The sequence below is a fragment of the Wyeomyia smithii genome, chromosome 2 (genome assembly GCF_029784165.1).
Source record: "Wyeomyia smithii strain HCP4-BCI-WySm-NY-G18 chromosome 2, ASM2978416v1, whole genome shotgun sequence".
Taxonomy (NCBI): Eukaryota; Metazoa; Arthropoda; class Insecta; order Diptera; family Culicidae; genus Wyeomyia; species Wyeomyia smithii.
The window spans coordinates 5,045,901-5,072,846 of NC_073695.1; the positions used below are offsets into that span (position 1 = coordinate 5,045,901).

Genomic DNA, 26,946 nt, shown 5'->3' on the forward strand with positions numbered 1-26,946 from the left:
GCTGCAACTCCTTTTCCAACCTCCTTAGCGGAGATCGGGTAACCAACCCCCGGGGGAAACTATGGTCGTACGTGGCCGTATCCTCATGTTAGAGGCAACGTACAACAGCGTCTGACCAGAAGCGAGCGGCTGAATTGCGAAACGCGGTGCCTCGCCAGCTATACATAAGACGCAGTCCCGTCGCGAGGCTAGGTATCGCAGCCCTAGTAAGGCAGCATACCGATAGTAAAATACTACGAACAATCCAGATATTAATACGGAACGGAATAATCGGCATGGGTCTAGGCGAACGAAAAAGGACAACCATTATTGGAAACTCGGTACTTGGAATGTAAGAACTCTACTCGAACCGGCACGTGCAGGTATCCTGAGAGCTGCAGAAGGTGAATGTGTTCATGCGTGTTGAGAATTAAGGCCAGATTGTTCAACTACACCCTGATAAATGTGTACGCACCGAACAACGGTAAACCCGATAAAGAGAAGGAGGAGTTCTATGAGCTCTTGGAAAAGACGTATAATTAGTGCCATCAAAATCGTCATTGGGGATACGCAGGTCGGGCAGGAGAACTTCTTCCACCCCGTGATTGGTAGAGAAAGCCTCCACTTTACTACGAACGACAACGGCCTGAGGCTTGTCAAATTCTGTAGCACTTATTTTGCACGCCGAAATATACCTGGAGGGACCAAAATGGAGAGGCCTGCTCGACCATGTTCTGATTGGTGGTCGACACTTTTCAGACGTTACAGACATAAGGTCGTTTGAAGGACCAAACGTTGACTCGGATCATTATCTCGTTGTATCCAAGACTCGCGCCCCGTTGTCCAACTTGTTAAATTCCAGGACGACAAGAAAGGGCAAGGTTGAACATCCAGCGGCTATTTACTGGAGAAGTGGCTACAGAGTACCTGTGGACGATTTATGAGCGGATCGAGGATCAAGTTGAAGGTAGCCTGAATGAACAGTGGTGGCTTACCACAGTACAACCAGCACAAGCGACAGAAGTGTTGGGTACATCTGCGACAGCCACGTGCAATGAGTGGTTTCACGCTGAGTGCCAGCGAGCGACGGATAAAAAGAGCCGCGCTAGAGTTCACATGTGTGACTGTGACTCGCCAGAGCGTAGGAAGATACTGAAGCTACAACTGCTGAAATAAGACTCCATCTCCGGAGGAAACGACAGCATTGGAAGCGTATTCTTGCGAAGGCGGAAGGTTGCTTCTCAATACCGTTTACGAAATTCTCTTCCATATTCTGTTCCATAGGCTGAGGCCGTTGTCGAAAAACTTTGTTGGCGATTACCAATATGGTTTTTGAGGGAAACGCTCCACTACGAACTAAATTTTCACCCTGCGACCAAGTGAACCAAAAGTTCACTCACTAGCAATATTTCATGCAAATGTGTTCTTTGATTTATCAGTTATCGTTCAACTATTTCCACTCGCGTACGAGTTTTCCATAGAAACGCTGCTGATTGTTTTTCGCTTCTAAGAGTTCCGAATACCATAGAAGGAGACTGAATGATTCAAACACGATAGTATTTATTGTATCCAAGTTCACTTGCATTCAACATTATCGCGAGAAGCTTTGAGATATTATCGCCAGTGATACAAAATTATGAATCCACATGAACGTTAGATTGCGTTCAACTGTTTGCTTGCCGGAGCTTGCCTTACGGAAATCGTAGCATGGTGCATAAGCATCTGATACTTGAAATCACCAAGAATCATCGTGGTATATCACGGTGAAAGCACGACGTAGAGTAGCCGAATTACGCCTACAAGCAACCAACATTTGAAAGAATCATTGCGATCGCTTGAGTGCAATCGTTTACGATTCTTTCGTGAAACACTCGCTATACGTTGCTCGCTCCGCCTAAAACAGGCAATACTGAAACAAAATCATCAAAGAAAGCTTCCATATATTTCTTTGCTCTAAGTTGTCTCTTGCAAGCTTGAGAATGTGAAACTTTTAATAGCGATGGTTTGCTAGGATTGAAAGCTTATAAATAGCACGTTCAGAAATGATACCCGGATGATTGTTATGCGATGCGAGTTTTTCCATCCTTGCCTGCGACAGCCGGGCCGGTGTGCAAAGATTATGCGGACGATATCAACATACGTGTTCTGCTGGACCTGACAGGATTACCTCTCGCATTCGCAAAAAAATGCATGTAGCTCCCAATAAATTTCCGTGGATCAACATGGATTCTTCCTCGAAAGTTGGTAGCTCATTTTGATTCAACTGCTTAGGAGACGGGGAACAAGTTCTGTTGGCAGAGTCCTGGAGGCTGCTTTCGATCGCATCGACCACAGAATGGGATTGAAAAATTTGGGAAAATTGGTTCTCTCCGGCGTTCCACAAGGGAGCAACATAGGTTCACTCTTTTTCACACTTTTCATCAACGAAGTCTCCACTTTACCTGAATGACGTGTACTTTACGCAGATGCTGTGAAATGATTCGCGTTAATCAAAACATTATCGGACTGCCTCATTTGATCAACGAGCCATACCTCAAGGTGCACGAAGAATCTAACATTACGTTGACATTAAGTGTTCAGAAGGGCAACGTATTTACTTTTCATCGCAAGCTGAATCAAATCATTTTTGGTTTCACAGTACTCAATGCATTGCAACGGGTAGCTCCCCAAGCAAAATTTCAGCTCGGATTCCGAGAACACGTGCCTCAGAATGGTCAAAGTTTCACAAATGTCTTAAAAATGCATAACACGTCGAGATCTGGTGTTATCTCGAATATTTTTTTTTTTTTTTTCAGAAAAAATCAACTTTCTTGGACTAGAAATATTTCGAACTGATAGTCTCCAAGCGCATAAACAAAGTCAAAGTCCTGCCGCTAAACGAAATTTGGAAAGTCGATTTCCATTGGCCCAGAACCAGTTTTTGGCAAGCGTTGGTATGAAAGTGCACCCATCAGCGTTAAATAATAGGCTGGTTATTATCTAACGATTTTCTCTATAAACAACATTCAATCAAGAATAAAAAAAAAGAATATTTTCAACTAGTTGAGAAACAACGATCTCAAAGTTCTAACGAAAAGAAAACTTCTCGCGCGCTTCGGTGAGCCCCGAACTGCAGCGCGGCAGTTGGTGTTGCAAGTATCGCGTGGTAGAAGTGAAAGTGAAAAGAGGAAAATCTAGAAAGCTAAATTTATAAAAATCGAAATCATGTGTCCCCCTATAGGAGCGCGCGAACAAGCAACTAAGAAAGAGAGCCAGGGTGTCAGGCTATAGATAGTATGGGGCCAAAACAAGTCCCCTTCGCCGGCCGGTCACTCCTCTCGGTCCGGTCCGATTTACGAGAAACCTGTGCCGCCGTACAGCCGCGGGTGAGGCCGTTGACATGTTTCCCGTTGGTGGTAGTGGTAGGGTTTATTTTCTCGCGCGGCTTAGCCCGCTCCCCCTCGGACATCGCGCACAACGTGGACGCTTCCGTGTACGATCGCGGGCAGTTCGGTGAGTAGTAACCATCAAGCGAAGCGATTCCCCACTGTAATCAACGGACGACTTCTTGGTAACCATATCTCTCGGCGGGATTTGATCGTCTCTCAGCTCAAGGGACTCGGACTCGGGAGGAAACCTTCCTCCACCTTCGGGGCTAGGCGTGAAAACGAACGCGCAAGTGTCTTTCTCACATTACGGATGAAGTCGATCGTAAAAATCAGTGCTTCAATTTTAATTGATTCGTTGCAAGGTCTTCAACGGTGATCTGCGCCACGTGTGGAAATTAAAAGTGCGACGCAACAAACGCAACAGGTTGTGATCTGATTCTGTCAACACTAGCACAAGTGTAGCATCCTTAATCGGCTTAAATGGTTGCTGCTTTAAGCGATGGGTATTCGTTCTAGTGGAAAGATTACAGTAAACATCGATTCTCAACGGAACTGTCAGCGATAAAAGGGTCAAAGTAATCCGCGCATAGTATCGTATATTCATCCTATGCTGGTGTGAGTGTCCATCAAAAACGATCAGGGAAAATATCTCTTGTTGACAACGGGATGACTTGAGCAAGAACCAAAACAAAATTTCGATTACACGCTCTTGTGTGAAAAACAGAGGATTAGTTGTGAAAAAAACGCGAAAAATATCTGATCTGAAAGAAGTGAGTCTGTGGTGACGGTTTTTTTTTCGCAGAGAAAGTGCTTAAAGATTGTTTACGAGTGCGAATGAGCGGATTGTACAGCCAGATTAAGGTATATATTTGATTTGCAAAAACAATGCTATAAACTCGATGAGCAATTCGTCGAAATTCCAAAGTGGCAATCCACAGCGACATGAACCAGTTTGGACGTTTTTTACCTAATCTGACTAGTCACAACACAGTAGTAGCTATATGTGTTGCAAATATTTTCGACAGGTTCACAATTTCCATGGTGTCATTTCACATGATTAATATAATTTACTTCACAGACAGATGCAGCTGATGGAAGTATTTTCAATTTCCTTTAAAAAAGTTTATTAACGTAGGTATGAACATTCGCGTTTCGTTGCTGGATGTTTAAGAGGCTTCTGTCCGATAATTTAAAACACGTCTTTCATGAACAGTTCTTCTAGCATTAATTTTGAAAACCATAACTTTTTTATCGCTATGAGTAGCATTCGGCGAGTCAATGGTTAGTTGTAAATCTTATGATAGTGTTCCAAATCGTAGATTGACGAAAAAACGGACATAATATGGTGTTGATTTTGATCATCTGTTAGACCATTTCTAGAATGCGACGATTTTCAGATCAGACAACAAATCCTTTTTTCGTTGAAACTCAAACTGTTGAATTTGGAGAAAAATAAGAAGCCAGGGCACGCCCAAATTTATTCGTAAATTCATTCGTTACACTGAAATCAACATTTTTGATACGTTTATAAGTAGTGCATAGAAAAGAGAACATTGAAGTTTGAATGTTACTGCTATTTGTTATAAATATGGTTGAAGAGGTTGTTTAGACGACACGACCGCTATTTAAATAATTGATAATCTTGAAGAAAAGCGTTGTTTAAATGACTTGAAGTCATACGAAAATAATGTTAAAGGTTGTTGGAACACAGTTGTTGGTAGAGCGCAACTTCACCTGCGAAACAAAACAGCGTGGGAGGAACTGAATCCTGATGATGCAAATGTAATATCAAGTTTTTATTTTTTATCAAAGGCGTAAAATCATTTTACTGCTTCCCGTTGTAAAATATGTGATCATCCTTACAAGGACGGTTGTGTTTAGTTTTTACAAAGCGGAGAATTAATCAAATCATGCCTCCGTTTCCTATCTCTGTGGAAGCAGAACAGCTTGGATGTCATTCTTAACAAGGTGATTCTTGAAACATGGAAATGCTATATCACGCCATCTCAACATGGATTCTTCCCCAAGCGTTCTGTTGAATCAAACCTGTGTGAGTTTACCTCCTTCTGCATAAGCAATATGGACAGTGGTGTACAAGTTGACACGATATATACGGACATTAAAGCTGCTTTTGACACGGTAGACCATGAAATATTGGATGCCAAATTTCGACGTCTCGGCTTCTCGGGTAGACTATGTGACTGGTTAAAATCCTACTTGACAAACCGAAAGCTATACGTAAAGATAGGATCGGCTGAATCGGCAACGTTCAGTTGCGTTCAGTTGTGTGGTGTTCCTCAAGGTAGTAATCTGGGACCAGTTTTATTCACTCTTTTTTTCAACGATGTCTCTCTGGCACTACCGAGCGGATGTGTGCTGATCTATGCGGATGAATTGAAAATTTACCTCGTCGTTCGCAAGTTCGACGACTGTTACTATCTACAAGACATGCTCAACAGCTTTACAAAATGGTGCCAACTAAACCATCTTGTGATTAGCATAACGAAATGCTGTGTAATATCATATCGGCGTTTAAAAAGTCCTGTTCTGTTCAATTACTCCATCGACGGAATTATTTTGAATCGAGGCGAGCAAATCAAGGACTTAGGTGTTCTGATGGATTATCAACTTACCTTCAAAATGCACTATTCCTCAATAGTAGAGAAAACCAACCGCCATCTCGGCTTCATTTCCAAAGTTGCTGCTGACTTCACCGCTCCACTATGCCTACGCACATTGCACTGCTCTTTGGCTCGGTCAATTCTTGAATTCGCTTCTAGTGTATGGTCGCCTTATGAGGAGGTGTGGATTGCCAGAATTGAGTCAGTGCAGCATAAGTTTTTCCGATACGCGTTGCGAAATTTCCCCTGGAGGCGCCCTCATGACTTCCTATGAAGATCGATGTGCATTAATTGGCATCGAAACATTAGCCAATCGTCGGAATGCCAACCAAGCATTTTTTGGAGCTAAAGTTTTACAATCTGAGATCGACAGTGCAGTGTTGCTCAGTCAACTTCAAATCTACGCACCTCAACGCATTCTAAGGTCCAAGCAATGGCTACGACAACCATCTAGGAACACTGTATATGGCGACAACGACCCTATGATTAGTATAAGCCGACGATTCCAAGATGTTTACCACTTGTTTGATTTCAACGTGTCAACAAAAACCTTCCATCGGCGTATTCGTGGCAGAATGTGATATTTTATGTGTTTTACATTAGATCATTAAGACCATGTGTAGTCAGATGATTTTATACAAATAAACAACAAGATAAAAGCTGGTTCAATTCTTCGTTATTGCGAACTGCCAACTGCAGATGACGCGGGATGAGTCTCGTTTTATTGTTATCTCTAGCAGCGTTTCACAGTGGGGCGACTCCATACAAAAGGGTGTCGATAAATGCGACAAAAACTTAGTATTTACATAATTTTGGGGCGCTGAACACGAATTTGGCATCCATTTTTTGTTTGGGGCCGTCCATAAAGCACGAAACCCATTTTTAATATTTTTGGCACTTTTTTCCTTTTTTATAGCATATGATCTTTGACCACAAGTAGTGCCACTGGGCGTCCTCATTGATAAATTTTGTGATTTTTGACCAAATTTATGTTTTATCCTTACGGATTGAGTACGGTATCATAAATTTTCAATAATGGGGTATCATGGATATGATTAAAATAAATCCCGGATGAAGTTCAACTCGAAAAATAAACACTTAAAAAAACTGCTATCGCTTTCTTCACTAAAATGACAATTTGCGCAGTTTTGCGCTACAGCGGACAGTATGCATTTAAAAGCTTACGTTCTTACCTAAATTTTGAATGTAGTCACAACCGTGGCAAACTGCGGCAACTAAACTTTTAAGCTACTTTTCTACAAAAAATCACGTATTTTCAAATTTTTTCTAGTGTCAGGCCTACTATGACCAAATTTTACAATATCTAATGAAAAGGGTTTGTTTTGCATAATATTTACAACAACTTTTCCTTTGGCGTAAAAAATATCTAAGCTATCATTGAAGCTACAAAGCGTTTCAAAGTAATGTACTTTTTTTCAAAAAAAGACAAAAAACGCCAATTCGCCAAGCTTTGAAAAAGCATAAAAAATTCAAATTTTCTGATATTACGCTCAAATTTTGGATTTAGACACTTGAATGTTATAGCAATAAAGGAAAAATATTATGAAACAGCTAACGAAAAAAATTTTTTTGGCTGATGGCCAGCGATTCCCCACTGTGTGTTCCCTGCCAGTTTTAGGCACTGGATGCGTCGGGATGCGGTATATTTTTCCAAATCTGTATCATATTTCCAGTCCGCTTATTTTTCGCTTTCCCTACTGCTCGTACTGTCTGCTTAATGAACTTGTGTGTTAACGGGTAAAAGCCGTTGTTAAAAATAGAAATTTAGTTTGATAATCAGCTGTTGTCTGAAAAATTCACATTTATTTTATAAGATTTATAACATACTTTTTCACCAGTAGGCCTAGAGGTACAAATTCGGTTCATCGAGAAAGCTTTTGTCGAGAGAGCTTCATAGCCACAAGATTACAAAGTCCACTATGACAAGCGGGTGATCGTGAGGGCGAATCTCAGTAGAGTCAGGCCATTATATTATCAAAAGACTTCAACATGGGTTTATTCTGAAGCTTCTCACCACATACCTTTCTAAGCTCACAATAAAACCGACCAGACGTATATATACTCGGTATAGAATTGCTAAGCATGAAACGACAATATCGTTTAACTATTGACACGAATCTTTACGTTTTAATTTTTTATCGACTTTAATTGATTTCATTGTTTGAGTTTGACTTCCAAACTTTGCGCAAAATGAGTTATTGTATCAATATTGTTTGTACATATTCAAAGATACTCAGGATTCTAGAATATATGCTACTTCCAAAATTTATGTGATTTTCCGATTTTTTATGGTTTCATGCGAATTTTGTAGCTTACGCGGTTTTAACGGTTTTCTCGCGTAAATTTCAACTGAGTGTAGTTTGATGAAACATTTTAGTCAAATGAAATCAAATAGCTGGCATCATAACCATCTTGTACATTTACGGCTTTCGCACATGTGTCGGCTGTACATATATTTGTGTCGAAAAAGGTCACATTCATAATCGGAATATAGGCACTGGACTTTTCTTGACTTTTATTATTACACTAGTTTATGAATGAATTATTATACTAATCGGACAATAATCGAGGTCTTACCTTACCTTACCTCACCAAACAGTCCCAAGCCGTGGTGTGGCCTTTGCGGTACGTAAGAGTCGTCTCCATTCCACTCGGTCCATGGCTGCAGTTCGCCAGCTCTGCAGTCTGCGTAGGGTCCGCAGGTCGTCTTCCACCCGATCGATCCACCTTGCCCGCTGTGCACCTCTTCGACTCGTCCCTGACTGATTGGTTTCAAGAACCATCTTTACCGGGCTGTCGTCCGACATCCTTACCCACCGCAACCTGCCTATCTTAGCGGTGTGGACGATAGATGGCTCCCCAAGCAGCTCCTGCAGTTCGTTGTTCATTCACCCTCTCCACACTACGTTTTCTATCTGCAATCCACCGTAGATGGTAAGCAACACCTTCCACTCGAAGACCGCAAGGGCGCGTTGGTCCTCCACAAGCATAGTCCATGTCTCATGCCCGTTGAGAACTACCGGTCTGATCAGCGTCTTGTAGATGGTTAACTTGGTGCGGCGACGAATTCTTATCGATCGGAGCGTCCTCCGGAGACCAAAGTATGTACGATTTCCTGCCATAATGCGCCGTTGAATTTCTCTGCTGGTATCGTTGTCGGTAGTCCAGATACACGAACTCATCAACCACCTCGATTTCATCATCACCAACTTGAACTCGAGCTGAGAGGTTAGCACTGTCTTCTGGTGAACTCCATCCTTTCATGTACTTCGTCTTCGATGCATTGATGACCTGTCCAATCTGTATGGCTTCAGCCTTTAGTCTGATGTACGTATCTGCCATCTTCACAAAGGTCCGAGCCACAATTTCGATATCGTCGGCGAAACCAAACAGTTGAACCGACCTTTGGAATATCGTGCCACTCGTGTTAATCCCCGCTCTTCTAATTACACCTTCCAGGGCAATGTTAAACAGTAGGCGCGAGAGACCATCACCTTGCCTTAGACCGGTTCGGGTTTCGAAGGGGCTTGAGAGTGCCCCCGAAACTCGAACTACATACATCACTCGATCCATCGTCGCTTTGACCAACCGCGTCAGTTTGTCCGGAAATCCGTAGTCGTGCATAATTTGCCATAGCTTGTCCCGATCGATTGTGTTGTACGCCGATTCAAAATCGATGGCAAATGATTTGTGGGCACGTTATATTAGTGGCATTTCTGCATAACCTGCCGAACTGCGAATATCTGATCTGTGGTGGCGCGGCTTCGCAAATGGTGATAGTCGACGGCAAAGTATTTGGGAGAGTACCTTGTAGACAGCGTTCAACAGAGTGATTGCCCGGTAATTGCAGCTCTCCAGCTTGTCGCCCTTTTTGTAGATGGGACACACAATACCCTCCATCCACTCTTCCGGCACTCGTTCTTCCTTCCAAACCTTGACAATGACCCAGTGCACGGCTCTAGCCAGTGTTTCTCCACCGTATTTCAATAGCTCGCTGGGAAGTTGGTCCACTCCAGCAGCTTTATTGTTTTTCAGCCGACCAATCTCCTCCTCCACCACCTCGCCGTTTAGATGCTCGTCGAAGTGCTGCCTCCGCCTTTCGATCACCTCACACTCGTCTGTTAGGAGGTTGCTCCTGCACATATCGGCTTGCGTCACAAAGCCTTTGCGGGAGCTGTTCAACTTCTCGTAGAACTTCCGACTGTCGTTAGCTTGGTACAGCTCTTCCATCGCTACGCGATCTCGGTCCTCTAGCTGGCGCTTCTTCCTTCGGAGGACCGAGTTTTGGCTGTTCGGTGCCTGTCGGTATCGTTCAACGTTCACTGTCGTACGGTGTTGCAGCATTCTCGCCCGTGCTGTAGTCTTCTCCTCGACTAACCGTTTGCATTCGCCGTCAAACCAGTCATTTCTATGATTCGGGGCCCTTGTACCTAGTAGCGCTACTGCAGTGTTACCTATGGCGGATCGGATGCTTTTCCAGCCATCTTCAAGGGTAGCTGCGCCAAGCTGCTCTTCCGTAGGTAGCACTGCCTCCAGCTGCTGCGCGTATTCCTGTGCAGCCTCGGCGTCCCACAGTTGCTCAATGTTTGGTCGCGGCGTTCGACTTCGGCGGGTGTTATACACCGTCGATAGTTTTGAGCGAATGCCCACAGCTACTAGGAAGTGGTCCGAATCTATATTCGCACTGCGGTAGGTACAAACGTTGATGATTATTATTATTATCATTATTATTTATTATAATTCATCTGACACGTTATAGTCTTAATGAATAAAAAAACTACTTAAATTTAACAGGTATTAAAAAAGTCTAGCTGATAGCAGTTTCTGTTTATAAATATTCGAGGAACATCCAAAATCAAACAGTTGACTAGTTTTGTTGAAGGTACGGATTATTCTGGAGATTGGTTCAAAGTATCCAAAGACAGAGCGGTGGAACGGCGTTATAAACATTTCATCCAGTGATCTGCGTTGTGAATTCGACCAGGAACATTCAGGGAAAACTTGCTTAGAAGAGCCGGGCAGTCGATTTCACCAAGAATAACTTTAGCAGCAATCATTGCCTGCTGAATTTTTCTTCTACGTTCCAGAAAAGCAATCCCTAACAGATTACAACGGTGTTCATAAGGAGGAAGGTTCAGCCTATCTGTCCAAGGAAGTCTACGAAGTGCGAAACGGACAAAACGCTTCTGCAGTCTTTCAATCCTATCAATCTAAGTTGTCTGGTATGGTGCCCACACTACAGCTGACGACTCCACAATCGATCTTACTAACGCCGAATATAACGATATCAGGCAATGGATATTAGTGAAATCTTTAGACACCTTCATAAGAAATCCTAGCTGACGACTTGCACGGTCAATAATATTGGCTCGATGCGGCCCAAAAGTAAATTTATCATCAAGTTGTACCCCAAGGTCGTTAATTTCATTGACACGAGCAAGAGGTGTACGTCCGATTGGGTAAGTGGCTTTTATGGGATTACTGCATCGATGAAATTAAATTACAGCACATTTCTGGACACTAATAGTCATTAAGTTTTTTTGATACCAATCCTCAAAAATATCCAACAAATCTTGCAGTCTTTGGGAGTCGGAAAAATTGTCAATGACCATAAATATCTTTAGATCGTCAGCATAGAACAGTTTACATCCTCTTCCAAGACGGGATGCGACATCTTTTATATATAAAACGAAAAGGAGCGGTCCAAGATTACTCCCTTGAGGAACGCCGGAGGTGTTTGTGAATCGTCGGGGTGTACAGGATCCAAGTTTGACACTCAGGCTTCTACCACTTAGGTACGATTGCAACTATTGAAGCAGGTCGTCGGAGACACTCATTCTAGCGAGTTTTTCGAGTAATATTCGATGATCAATTTTATCAAACGCAGCTTTCAAGTCTGTGTATACAGCATTGACCTGCTTCCCGTTTTCAATATGAGCGATACAGTTCGAAGTGAAACAAAGCAAATTAGTTGTCACAGAACGACCAGGATAAAAACCGTGTTGTTCACTGGAGATGATGCTTTTTGTGTGAAACAGCAAGGGAATCGCTTAGAATCATTTAAAATAATTTGGAGCAGGCGCTTAGTGATGTTATACCTCGATAATTACGAACATCTTGTCTGTTTCCTTTTTTATGAATCGAAGCAATATGCGAGTTTTTCCAAAGCGCCGGAAATTTGCCTTGTCGTAAATACCAATGAAATATTTTCACTAGTGGATTAGCAAGCTCACTGATGCATTTTTTGAACACGACAGCAGCGATACCATCAGGTCCTGGAGCATTGGAGGTTTTCAACCTTTTCGCCGCCTTTAGAAGCGCTTCCTCGGTTATCTCAAGAACGTAAGCCGAAATCATGTTTATTGGGATATCGGAAGCGGCGAGTGCAGCTTCATCAGTAGTAGCAGTAGTTGTGTTGAAAACAGTAGAGAAATGATCAGCAAACAATTCACATTTGATCAATGGGTCCATAGTGGATTTATCATCAAGAAAAACTTTCGCTGGGATTCCATTATTATTCCTATAACTATAACAGTATTTCATTTCCTATAACACCCTCGCCGTCCTCATTAAAACACCCTCGCCGTCCTCATTAAAACGAGTTATTCAAATTTAATGATGAAAATGCTGCTCGCGTAGTCGCTAATGCTACCCGTTGCTGACTGTCAGGAACATATCGGGGATCATCTATCTGGAAATTTGGTGCAGGTTGTGTTGCTGTATAGTCTAAGTTATCACAGAGATACTCGCCTTCGAGGAGGGCAGAAACACCCTCGCCACCCGCATTAAAAAGCCCTGAGTTGGTTATGGTACATCTACGGTAATTGTCTTCTACATCTAATTTATCAGAGCATCCAAAAATCGGGTCAGGTTGGCTGGCTGAGCAAGTTGTGCGCCAACTGTCAGAGAAGAACCTGCCGTCGATTAAAACGTGGTCGATTTGGTTCTCTGTTTGTTGGTCGGGTGATCTCCAGGTGGATTTGTGGATATCTTTGTGGGGGAAGAAGGTATTTCAGACTACCATACCACGGAAGGCTGCAAAGTATACACACCGATTGCCGTTATCATTAGGTTTTTTAGTATCACCGAAAAGAATCAATTCGAACCCGCAAAATAAAACAAAAGGCGATAGAAACAAGTTTCGAACATGATGCTGTTTTTGAAGAACCGGCCCTTTATCCTCAACTTGCACATCCTTGCGTTGATCGGCTGCCACCCCATCACGCGTTGGCGCATCTTGCCAAGTACTATTAAGCTGGTTCCCAGCTCGCTGGTGGTGCCATAAATCTGGTAGAAAGTACAGCCGCCCGGTGCCCGCTTTTCCATACCTTCTGTCCTCTCCAACAAAGTTCCTGCAGCGCTACGACTTCGAAGTTGCGTGGATGTAGCTCGTCGTAGATAATTCCTGTCGCATCCTAGAAAGCAGAGCGATTTGCAGTTCCATGTCCCAAGTTTCCAATCGTAGTCCCTATTTCGTTGCCTAGGTCCATGCCGATTGTTCCGATCCGTATTATCTCTTACGTTGTTTGTAACATGTTGTCTCACCGGGGGACCATCGTGTCAGCTCTGTTTAGAGTCCCACGTTGCCACGAACGAACATGTCGAACGAGTACTTGCCACCGCGACGTTTTTTTTACCTGAACGTATTTTGACATTTTTTCTAGAAATGTGAATTACGCACTTTGTGTGCGGAGATTTTAGAAATTACCTATACCGTTGATCTTTTTAAAATATTTTTCAACAGAAATAGAATTGAGCAGACAAAAATTAACCAAAATAGCATCGCCAAACGAGTTCTGTTCGATGAGCGAATGTCAATTGACCATCTGTTCCTTATACGAGAACCAATGGTCGTTCTACATTTCTACTGCGACGCACACTAACGGAGCGAAATCAAGTGAAAGTATTGACCATTCACAAGTCTGGTTAAAACGCACCGAGCGGAAATAATAATATTAAATTATGTCTAGCCACTTTTGGTTGTTTTTCAAAAACCAGAATTTACCATCTTGGATTTAAGAATGGCATCTAAAGTCAGATTCTGACATTTGGGCATCATCCCGTTTCTGGAAATACCCATATTGGATGGTATTTGATTACGTTTGTCAACAAATGCGAAAAACAAAAAATTACCCTACCCCTAGAAAAAGAAAGTTTATAGCTTTTTAAGAGTTCCTGTAAATTTTGGTGCCCCTAGCCGCATCGGTGGTGCGCCAAAAGGCCACAGAGCGATTGCTTACCGGGTTCGTCGTTTCTCCGTTCGCTTACGGGAAATCTTCATTAGAGTCTCTGGATACTTGACGCGCTACCGAGACGGCTAGGGGAACCAAAACTGCCAGGGGCGGTTAAAATGCTGTAATCTTTTTTCTACAGTCTGAGCTCTATGGCAAAACAAGTGTTGATCAGTGTAAAGTTAGACAGTTTTCGAGTAACCAGAAAATCTTGAAATGCAAAATGATGTCTGTGGTCGCATTCAAGCATCTGGATATCATTCCGGGATTGGATTATACATGATCACTCTGGGCTGTTCTTCAGAAACATGAACACGTCATCGCGGATTACAAGATGGCGCCTAGGGTTGATTTCTACACATGATCGGATTCGGGTCCTTACTTTAAAAATGTTAAAATGCTTATGCGTCCCACGCCAGTCCAAAACTTTTTTTTGATCGATTGATTTACAATCTTTTTCGTAATTGATTTTATTATTTTTTTTTAATTATTTGAAATACTTTTTACTATCCATCTATAAGTGAATGATATTATTCAAAGCAGCCAATCTGAAAATTTCCTTTGTCAACTAAGGAATATCGCCTCTTTTATTTGCTGTTAATTGTGTGTGGATCAGGGTTCATTTCGAAAAATTATAAAAAAGTATGTTTTTTTTTAGGTTTAAAATTAGTTTATTTGACACGGCACGATACATTTTCTGTTTTACTGAGCCAAGTACAATTCGTATTAATTCTACGTTAGCAGGGAAAAGAGGGAGGCCTTTTTTTATTCTCGCGGCCGACTACGAGCTAGTGGGGATATAAGGTGAGAGGAGGGGAGATACAATTTTGACTTAAAACTATTTTCGAACTTTGTTTTTCAACTGGTAGAGCAATTGTATTCTTGTTTGTTGTGGGTTCAAAATATTTGTGTAAGCATAGATGCGGGCTCTTCGTTTCCGTGTTTTCAGCAAAGCATATTTGTATCCTTAATCTGACAAATAGACAAAGAAAATTTTAAATTTTAATGTCAGCGTTTTTCAGAAAGCAGAATAGCTGTGTCATGTACTGGAGATCACCGCTTCCCAGAATGTCTCTAACGGGTACGTTCGGTTGTATTCCTCGGGCCCGAAGGGAATCTATAAGCTCGGACCTAACACCACAGTATTCGGTACACGACCAAACAACATGCTCGATGTCATGGTAGCCATCGCCACAAACGCAGTGATTACTGTCTACAAGCCCTATACGAAAGAGATGCGTGTTTAACGTATAGTGATTGGACATAAGTCTGGACATCACGCGAAAGAAGTCCCGACCTACATCCAACTCCTTGAACCATGCTTTCGTCGATACCTTAGGAAAAATGGAATGTAGCCACCGTCCCAGTTCATCTGAGTTCCATGATGATTGCCAACTGTTGAGTGTTCTCTGACGCAAAATGCTATAAAATTCATCATAAGCAATTGGTCTTTCATAAATATCGCCATCAATAGCACCCACCTTAGCTAAAGCGTCAGCCTTTTCATTGCCCGGAATGGAACAATGAGAAGGGACCCACGCTAAGGTAACCTGGTAATTTTTATCTGTTGAAGCACTTAAAAACCGCCGTATTTTCCCCAGGAAATACGGGGTGTGCTTCACAGGCTTCATCGATCGCAGAGCCTCAATGGCACTGAGACTATCTGTGAAGATGAAGTAGTGGTCTATGGGCAGGGTCTCGATGATCCCAAGAGAGTACTGAATAGCAGCAAGTTCTGCGACGTACACGGAAGCAGGAGCATCGAGTTTGTAGGAGGCGGTAAAATTTTCGTGGAAAACACCGAAGCCAGTAGACTCATCTAGATTAGATCCGTCAGTGTAAAACCTTTTATCACAACTAACATGTTCAAAATTATTGGAAAAAATCTTAGGGATCTCTTGGGGTCGCAATTGATCCGGGATACCAGAAATGTTTTGTTTCATGGTGGTGTCGAAGAATATAGCATTATTAGAAGTATCTAAAAGGGCGACATTGGAGGAATCGTATGAAGAAGGATTAATATCTTGAGCCATATAGTAGCCGTACATCGAATTAGTAACCGGTAAGAGAGATTCCAAAAACGATGTTTCAACGGAAGAATACCCGCTAACACTTCAAGACTCATTGTATGGGTCGACTGCATGCAACCCAAGGCAATACGCAAACAACGATATTGTATTCTTTCTAGTTTCAAAATATGCGTGTTCGCAGCGGAGCGAAAGCAGAAACAACCGTATTCAAGAACTGACAGTATTGTTGTTTGGTATAACCTTAGAAGGTCTCCTGGGTGAGCACCTCACCAGGTTCCGGTAATCGTACGAAGAAAATTAATCCGCTGTTGGCATTTTTGTGTCTGATACCTAATATGACAAGCCCAGGTGCATTTAGAGTCGAACCAGACCCCGAGATATTTAGCGACTAAAACCTGAGAGATCGTTTTACCCGTTAATAGGAGCTGCAGCTGAGCTGGGTTATGCATCCTAGAAAAAACGACCAGCTCAGTTTTCTCCGGAGAGAATTCGATACCCAGCTTAAGAGCCCATTCAGACAAATTGTCTAAGGTATCTTGCAATGGTCCTTGCAGATCGCTAGCCTCGCTACCAGTAATGGATACAACGCTATCGTCTGCAAGTTGCCTTAGCGTGCATGAGTTTGCAAGACATTCATCGATTTAATTGACGTAAAAATTATATAAGAGAGGACTTAAACATGAGCCCTGAGGAAGGCCCATGTTACTAATTCGGGAAGTTGTCGAATCGCCATGTGAGAAATACATATGCTTTTCTGACAACAAATTGAGCAAAACAAGTTATTCAAATTTGGTGAAAGTCCCTGCCAATGAAGTTTCGCGCTTAAAACTTCTACAGAGACAGAGTCAAAAGCCCCCTTAATATCCAAGAACGCAGAAGCCATTTGCTCTTTTCGAGCAAATGCGAGTTGAATTTCAGTAGAAAGCAACGCTAGGCAATCGTTCGTCCCTTTGCCCCGGCGAAAGCCAAATTGAGTATCTGAAAGTAACCCGTTTGTTTCGACCCATTTGTCTAACCGTAAGAGGATCATTTTCTCCATTAATTTCCGGAGGCAAGAGAGCATCGCAATCGGCCTATATGAATTGTGATCAGAGGCAGGTTTTCCGGGTTTCCCAATAGCAATGACTTTTACCTCCCTCCAGTCATGCGGAACAATATTTAGCTCAAGAAACTTGTTGAACAAATTCAACAAGCGTCTTTTTGCAGAGTCGGGTAGATTCTTCAACAGGTTGAATTTTATTCTATCTAACCCTGGAGCCTTATTGTTGCACGACAGGAGAGCCATTGAAAATTCCAACATCGAAAATGGAGGCTCTTCCGTAGTTACTAAAAACGCGTCGCGAAAGGTTTTCTGTTCCGGTACAGAGTCCGGACAGACCTTTTTGGCAAAATCGAGTATCCAGCGATCTGAATACTCCTCACTTTCATTCGAAACGTCACGGTTCCGCATGCGCCTGGCGGTATCCCAAAGAGTGCTTATCGCTGTTTCCCTCGACAACGCGTTTACGAACCGCCGCCAGTACCCGCGTTTTTTCGCCTTTACTAAGCTCTTCATCTGCCTGCCCAGTGCCTCGTACTTTCGAAGCAGGTTGACAGTGCCGTACTTCCGGTAGTCCTTATACGCCGCGGATCTTCGCGCGTACATTTCAGAGCACTCTTTGTCCCACCATTTGTTGGGAGGGCGCTGTCTATTCGTTACCCCGGGTATCCAGCTAAGAACGCGTATTCTTCCTCCGGAGGAAGTTCCTCGCGAGTCTCGATAGATTCCGCTATAATAGACTCATAACGCTTCCAATCAATATTACGTGTAAGGTCGTAGGAAATATTGATTGGGTTCGGGGGAGTTGAACCATTAGCAATTGATATAACGATTGGAAGATGATCACTACCGTGGGGATCGTTGATTACTTTCCACTGGCAATCTAACGCTAGTGATGTCGAGCAGAGGGATAGGTCAAGCACGCTTCCACGTGCTGGAGGATTAGGTACACGTGTCGCTTCCCCAGTATTCAAAAGTGTCATATTGAAGTCGTCGATCAAGTTACAAATTAAAGAAGATCGGTTGTCGTCGTACAGCGACTCCCATAGCGAACAGTGAGCGTTAAAATCTCCCAAAATCAAAAAAGGTGCGGAAAGCAATTCTGCTATATCAAGGAGTTGCTTCTGTTCAATCCGCGCGGATGAGGGAATATATAACGAAACAAGGCATAGGCCTTTTCCATTCATATTTGTTTGAATAGCAACAACTTCAATATTCGAGATCGAGGGGAGGTCGATTCTGAAAAAAGAATAGCACTTTTTGATCCCTAAAAGTACCCCTCCACCGTGTGAGTCTCGATCTCGACGAATGATGTTAAAATCGTGGAAATTAAGTTGGTCATTTGAATTGAGAAAATTTTCACAGAGCGCGAACGCATCACAATTGTATGTGTTTATCAAATGTGAAAATAAATCAAATTTGGGGATGATACTTCTGCAGTTCCACTGTAACACAGTGACAAAATTCCTAACCTCTTTCGACGTATTAGTCATCGAAAGATACGATAGCTGAAATGAGGGGCCAAGTTGCTGTGAATTGCTTCAAAAAGGTTTTCACTGTAGGGAGAAGGGCAAGAAGGGGATCTGGTATGTTGAATGTTTTAAATATCCAGTGCACAATATCAGAGAATTTTATGAACCCTGTTTCTTTTATGTCTTCTGATCGAGAAATGGGTGCACGAGGGGTTTTTGGTGCCCCAGGAAGCGGTGGGTACTCCTGGTTTGATTTGAAATTAAAACCGGGGGGTACTTGCTTCGGTTTTTCTTCAACGCTTTCTTTTTGTGTTGTCTTATTGGTCATTCCGCTAGGGGTTATCTTACGACCTTTGCGAGAAAGATTAGGAGAGTTGAGCATTCTCCTCTTCCTAGATCCCTCTGGCAAGGCATAAGAACACCCTTCGACGGGATCGTCAGATGTACCCTCATCGGTTGGCAAAAAGGCAAGATGTTTCCTGTCGAGGGTGGCTCAGCCCTCTTAAGCATTTCTGCAAAAGAGCGCTTTGACCGTTCCTTAAGGGAACGCTTAATTTTTTCCTCGCGCTGTTTGTACGCGGGACACGCCGAAAGGTCATGCCGAGTTCCCTCGCAGTAAAGACACTTTTCAGTATCCTCACTGCAAGCGGTCTCAGCATGATTGCCTCCGCACTTGCTGCAGCGTGCCTTGTTGCAGCAGTAGGTGGCTGTATGACCTAACTGCTTGCAGTTTTGGCAATGCATGACCCGGTACGAACAGGCGTACAGGCAGACGAACCCTGTCCAAAGAGATGTATTTCGGCAGTGCGGATCCGGCGAATGTTACACGGAAGGAATCCGAAGGGAAGAATTTCTTCTTCCCTTCTTCGATTGATACTGAATGCAATTGCTTGACATCCAGTATCTTTACATTTTGAATCAGGGGGTTCTTGAAACAGCCAACCCCGTGACGGTCCTTGGCAGGGATGTACACGCGGTACTCCCTTGTTGTTTGCTTGCTTCAAGCTACTCACGACAACTCGCAGTTTGTTCGGTGTCACCTTCGTAATCTCGGTTACGGCCGGAAACTGTTTTGCCAGGTCTTTGCCTATTTGAATTATATTCAAAGGTTTGTTATGGGCCGGAATTAAACAACGTAGGGACCGCTAGCGGCATCTGGGCTTTTACCCGTATTTCCGGTACCCTTGGTACAGGGCTAGGTAGCGGAGATGGTACAGGGGAAGGGAAGGGAGAACTGCTGGGGGAAATTTCAATTTCTTCCTCATTTGTTTCCACATCCAGGAAAAGTTGCACCTGCATGTCGTCCATTTTGCGGGAGCGTTACGCTCTACCGCACACAAACGATAAATATTCGAATGTGTGGGGGGGATCAAATAGTTGGTATTAAATTTTAAAAACAATATTTCAAACTACAATGGATCAAATAAAAAAAAGACAGTAATACTAATAATAATAACAATAGTAATAATACTAATACTAATAATAATAATAATAATAATAATAATAATAACAACAACAATAATAATAATAATAATAATATTGATAGTAATAATATTAATAATGATAATATTTCTAAAGTGAATACTTCACCGAACGTCTATGTCACGACCTCTCGGCTGCTAGTAGGATCAATCTGGAAGTGTGTCTCCGCAGAACAAACAATGACGATCCAGCTTCGTGTTGTAACACAGTGGCCGTGGTCTTGTAGATGCCACTTGTTGTTGATTTCCACTCGCTCGATCGTATGGTGGTCCGTGCTGCTAGCGGGGTAACAGCGGTGCGGGGGAATTATTCTTGCTGATATATCAGCTGCGTATCGGATCACTGGCGGGGTAGCCTGCCCCTACCAGTGTGCAGAAGATGTTTCTGCCGATATACTGCAGCCTATTGTTATCGCTCTGCACAAGAACTAACCGACAAAAAAAAAAACACCCGTACGATAACTCGTGTATTGTTATTTTGCGAATTAAGCAGAGCTGAACAATTTGCGTCTAATCGAGACGAAAGCAAAACAACGAATGAAAAAAAAGTATGTGTTATCAATGTTATTACTTTTTGTAACGTTGTGATTTCGATTCTTAAGCCAATAGAATCTTACGATGCGAAGTGTTATACTTTTACTGAACGACAGAACATGAAATATCTAAATTTTTCACCTATCCATGTAAATTTATACAACTAACTAAACCCATACAAAACTGACTGCAATGACACAATATAACCTGAACGATGACATCGTCCAACCGTTCATTTTCACGCCACCTTTGGAAATGGTGAGCTCACACCGGCAGAACTTTTTGGCAGCTGCTACTTATGTTTTTACGTTGTAAGTTCCGCGATGGATATCAACCGGTTAATTCATTTTCTATTCTTACCACAGGCTATATTTAGTCAAGTATCTATTTTTTCGCGTTGCATCTTTTGTTGTTCCAAATTACACAAACGTTTTCGCGTTATCGACGAAGTTTTAATGTTCAATTTGTTACCTAGTTACCAGTAATAAACTGTTCTGCTAATTACAGACTCAGCACCGGTGCCAAGGAAATGGGACACCACCGGAAAATTATTTCACATTTGCTGAATGGCATTTGAGTACCTGCCAAATGCAACAGTTGATGGTAGAGAAATGACACCAACCTTTCGCCAAAGTAATAAAAGATTCCATCCGTAGGATTGGGACACAAAATCATCTCAGTATGGCCGCCAATTATGAAATCTTCGAATGATGTTGTTTGCGGAAATATCGGTTGAACTTGGCAGTAGAAGTTATTCGAAGGTCGGCAAAACAAAATCGGCTGCTGGAAGATGGCCATAATTTACCTGAACATTTTAGAGGATTTCTCATTACCCTATAAGATCTCAGCAGAAGTATTCTACATACTTTTAATATTTTATGTCTTCTGTAAAAATAAAATAAACAAGAAAAAAGCATCCACATAATTCTCTTTCAATGGTAGAAAATGCCAGACCAGGTCTAGAATGAATCCTGTATGTGAAAAGCAGTAAGTTTCTAAAATGCAGTGTCACCCAAACAGTGCAAAAAACTACTCGAGCATTGCTCGAAAGTTGAGTAGTTTACTCTCATCATAAGGTTGGACCAGTGCTGTACCCAGCGATGCTAGAAAGTGATCGTAACCAATAAATTTGATCTGAATGTTTCGGGAATTTATTGTACGACTGAATCCATTAAAACCACGGTTCGAATTTAAATTTTTACGATAGTCCATGAAATACGTCCTCGCTGGCGGTGATGCGCTCTGCTCTGGCTTCGCAAATAGCACTACAGCGACAGTGCTTTTAAATTCTATTGCAGCGAAAAACTTTTATATCCTGAGCGCAACTTTTCTCTATTACGGTACCATTTTTATGCGCTCTAATGCGCACCATCATGCTGATCCTTAAATTCACTTCACCGCCCTCTAATGCGTTTATTAATGACTTTTTTTTACTTTCATTCCCATTTCTCTTTGCATTCTGGCGTTCAGATGTTGGGAGCAGCGTTGATAGGACGGCGAAAGGTAATTATCTAATTATCTCCAGACTACTAACGGTTGTAGCACTTCGTAATACAATTAAAATTTTTGTATTTTTTTTTGTTTCCGCTTGCAGAACACCGCATCCAAGAGCAGGGCCCTAACCGAGGAAGAGATCAAAGGTAAGTGTGCGTTGGCGGTAGCGCGTAGCCCTGCAGATAAACAAAGTGTCGTAGCCTAATCCAATCATTCGATACCAGCACGAGTTACTAAATGTGAATCGATTCCGATGCCTGGTGTCATCGCCACCAGCCGCCAGAACCACGTGCTGTGGCAACAAAATCGTTTCGTACAGAGATTGAATGCTACGAATGTGTATATAGGCGATAGCTGTCACATGTGTCAACAGAAGCGAATCGCTTTCAGATTAGCCCTACTAATAGCTCTAGCCCAGTCGGGAGGCCCGAGGGATGATGTTCATCTGGTTTTACTTATTGATGTCATTTTAATGACAACGGCGCCAACGATTATGGCCGACATACGATGTCAGAGGGGAAAATAATATTGACGATTACTGGCAGAATATAGACAAATACATACAGACGTGTAATTCTGGTTGTTATACAAAACTGACGGTTTGTAGCGTGATTTTGATTATTAATCTTTTTATTCCTTCTGCATTACCTTTTGTTTTCAATTGTTAAGAGTGATATTACCATCAACTTTTATTTTTGTAAATCTTTTTTTAACCCACTGTTTCCCTAATTGAACATATATCCGATACAATGGTCATTACAATATAACGAAAATATCAAGGTATTCTCTGTAATTTTACCTTGTTGATTTTTTTTTGGAAATTCAAGCTATAGGCACAATTTATTAAAGCTGACAAGTCTTTGCATGAAAGAGAATTATTTAACATTTCGTGGTAAATTTTATTAACAGACTTAAGGGACACCAATGGGAAATCCGCTATTTCCTTTTCTATGTGAGATTTTCATGGCAAATATAGAAAATATATATATTTTTTCAATCTAAGTAAAGTCATGCTATTTCAATTTTTTGGATTAACGAGTGAATGTAGAAAGAAGATTCAATTAAATTAACTAAAATATGATAGCAGAAACTACGAAAAATATAGTTTAGGACACGAAGTTGTGGGTACCCTAACACGTCAACTTCGCTCAAGGTTCAAAAAATTTGGGATGGATATTATCTAAGAAACAGAATGAAAAAACAGCCTAAAAGAACCGAGTACCACCCAATATGGGTATTTCCAAAATGAAGGTGATGTACAGAAGCCAAAAGGCGAGGATGTTCTCATTCCGATAAAACAAATCATTTCAAACGATTTGGATTTTGTGTTTGAACGTATCCAATGTTCGATTCGTCATGCATTTGCAGTCTATAAGTAAATCGTAAGGTCAATCTTTGGGTGTATGTGGAATCAATCAAAAAAGTTTTTAAATTATTTAAACAAAGAAAGAAGAGCGAAGTTTACCGGGTCAGCTAATTACCTATAAAACATTAAAAGATAACTGTTACGATAAAAGTGTTCGTCTTTTGAGGCTATCCACGAATCAAGCCATTGGATCATGTCTTCGTAAGAGCAGAACTGCTAATCAGCCAGACCATGCGCCATCAAACGAAACAAGCAATAACCGGACGGCGCTATATCTGGAAAATATAGTGTATTGGGTAGGAGTTCCCATTTGAGCAAGTTTTAACGACATTGGCAGTATGAAGTGTTGTCATGCAATAGAATCACTTTTTCGGGCCTCTGCTCGTATTGTGACCATTTTCCGCGCAGTTTAGTTCAATTTAGGTCGATGCTATTTTTCGAAGATGGTTTCATTCGGTTTCAACAACGTATAATAAACATCGACATGGTATCACAAAATACAAAACATAACCTTTGCAGCATGTATATTCGGCCGTGCTGTAATAAATCCATTTTTCATCACCCGTCACAATACGATGAAGAAAACCCTTCCTTTTTTGTCGCTGGAGCAGTTGTGCATTTGCTCGGAAAAGGCATGACGGAAAACTCCAAATACCGGAGCAAACTGTTCCTGCGTTTGACATGAATGCGGATTCCTGTCAATTCAGAGGTTTCCAAGGTTTTCGGTCTTCCTTTACGTTGACAGTCATCAACATCGAAAGTACAGTCTCCTTTTATTTAGAGCAGCATTGCCGTAACCTTTTTCTCACACCCTATGCGCTTCAGCCGGAATCGGCACTCACTGCTGGCGTCAAAGAGATCTTAGTTGCGCACCTGATATATACAGTTACTGTTCACTAGCGAGCACGAGCACTCCCCAGTTATTGAAATCGGTTCGCTAACTAGAAGAAAAGGGTGTACGTAATCAAATTGCATCATTTTCAAATGGTTGTAACTTTTTACTCGTTGGGTATTTTTTATTGAACATTTGGGAGAAATTTGTTTAATGTGTATTTTTGACACTGTGCAGGAAGCTGGGAATGGTTCAACGGGCATTTGACCATCGGCCGGAAAGAAAAAAGTGGCCAAAATGGATCTATAGTGTAAAGGATCCCAAGCGGGTAGTTCGAGCTTTTAACAGGAATCCGAACAGTTAGATATGTGGCTAAGGAACTGCATTTGAGTAAAACTTGCGTTCAAGATGAGAAAAAACGTGAAGTTCAGTTCAGAAGGCACCGAATCGCAATAAACTGCAGAATACGGTGGCGAAAACACATACACGCGAGCTCTACATCCAGATGTTGACGAAACCACTTTACCTCGTTATGGATGATGAGACATATGTAAAAGCCGACTTCCGGCAACTTCCGAGGCTCCAGTACTTCACCGCTCATCATAAACTCGAAGTTTCTGAGGACGTTAGACAGCAGAAGGTGTCAAAGTTTGCCAAAAGTCCATGCTTCGGCGAGCGCTCTGCTTGTGTGTGACGTGACAACCGGGACGGTTAATAGGCAGGAATTCTTGAAGGAATGCCTCCAAAAGCGTTTACTTCCACTTTTGAGGTCATACAATGGTCTTGCAACTTTCTGGACGGATTTAGCCTAGTGTCATTACTTGAAAGATGTTCTGGAGTGGTACGAGACTAAGGGAGTCAATTTCGTACCGAAGCATCTCAATCCCCTGAACTGCTGCCCTGAACTCATGTAGCAGGCACTTCGGAATCATCCTAAATAAGTAAAATCGGAAAAGATATGGCATATTTCAAGATGGCTTGACAAAATATTTATTTTTTAACTCTTTTATCACCAATATTTAGTGGTTAATTTGTGAGTTCGAAATCCAATTTGTGGTAATTTGTAGACCTGTGCGCCGACCATATCACCGGCGGCGGCGGCGTAGAAACCATTTTACCTCGGCGGCGATCGGCGCGCCGGCGTGACGCCGTTAGCTTTTAACAGCGGCAGCGGCGACGGCGTGTATCGGCAGGACACTAATTACCACTTATAAAATATTGCGCTTTTGTACTCTCATGTTCGAATTTTTTATTTTTCAATTAAACGTTCATAAATAAAAATGTAAGCGTTAGAGTTGTAAGAATGTCAAAAATAGCAAAAATTTGGTAAGATATCAAGTAAACAAACAATTGAATAACCAGAAAATAATAAATCAAGCAAAGAAAGTGTAAATCCCAAAAATCAACGAGCCCACAACAAAACATTACATGGAATACTGTTCCCAGAGACGTTCAATTTAGGAAAAAAGATAGATAGTTTTTTGATATGTTGATTTCGATTAACCGTGGAGCTACTTTGGGAAAATTCGATAAATCTTACGTTAGAGAATCGTTTTTTTTTTTTCTCATATATTTTGTTAGGTTACCCATTGAATAACTGAGAAAATGGGAAACTCTTTTCAATCGAATAGAGTTCTTCGGTAAACACCACAGATTCTTCATTTTCTATTGCGATTTTTGGGATAAAACTGACCAGAGGTGAAGCATTAAGCCTCCTCAGGTAATTGTGATTGTGACGCGGTGTTGGTAGGAGCAAGAGGTTTCGTTAAGACTTCTTTCTCTTGACAAAATAAGTCTTTCTTATAATAAAACTGTTCTGAGGAATATTAGTCCTCTCCAGGGGATTGTAATTGGCGATATTGGCACGAGGAACGAGGTTTCGATTAGGTTCCTTCATCTTGACATAATGGCCAAAGGTTAGGTGTTAGCTGTAGTCTCACTCCTGGGAATTGTAATTTGGCAATATTGGTAGCATAGTAAGAGGCTCGTTATAGTAGAGCAGTAAGCTTGAAACGATAGGGTAAACTCTCTCACACAAGCACGGATATAAATGAAAAGCGTACATTTACTGCCAATAATATGAAGTGCGGAGTACAGAAAACACCTGGCCAATGGCACAATAGATCAAATGTCTCTGGTCGCAGTGATGAATCCGCACAGAGGCAAAAAAAAATACAATTAACGAGAAATCAGCAAAAAATATAGTCGTGTTTAAAAATGTTGACGAAAACACTATCTACAAAAATGTCTGTTAATTTGCGCAAAATTTTCAGTGAATTCCCGTACATTGAGCTCCAAAAAAACTTTGTATTCTAAAGAAAACTAGTCTGAAAACTATCAAATAATTAATGAAACACCACTAGTCATTTTTCATAAATTTTTTGAACATGTTAGGACTGCTCATACGTTTGCATAAAAATCAAAAGTAAAGATAAACATATAAACTTATGTTATGATAACTCAAACAATTTTCTCGAA

At 41.8% G+C, this 26,946-nt stretch overlaps 1 protein-coding gene across 4 annotated transcripts in view; it reads left to right on the forward strand.

Annotated features, from left to right (window-relative positions):
• Window positions 1-26,946, forward strand: part of LOC129725310 (calcium-binding protein E63-1) — a 213,899-nt gene that overhangs the window by 26,842 nt on the left and 160,111 nt on the right. For 3 of the 4 annotated variants that reach the window (XM_055680936.1, XM_055680937.1, XM_055680938.1), the window contains 2 exons: window positions 22,247-22,279; window positions 22,371-22,416. Coding sequence is in view for 2 of the 4 variants with exons in the window: in XM_055680938.1 (XP_055536913.1) it covers window positions 22,247-22,279; window positions 22,371-22,416 (79 nt within the window). In the remaining 2 variants the exon portion in view is untranslated. Of the gene's footprint in view, window positions 1-3,556; window positions 4,209-22,246; window positions 22,280-22,370; window positions 22,417-26,946 lie in introns of those variants that run through there. The other variant, XM_055680939.1, reaches the window with a different exon arrangement.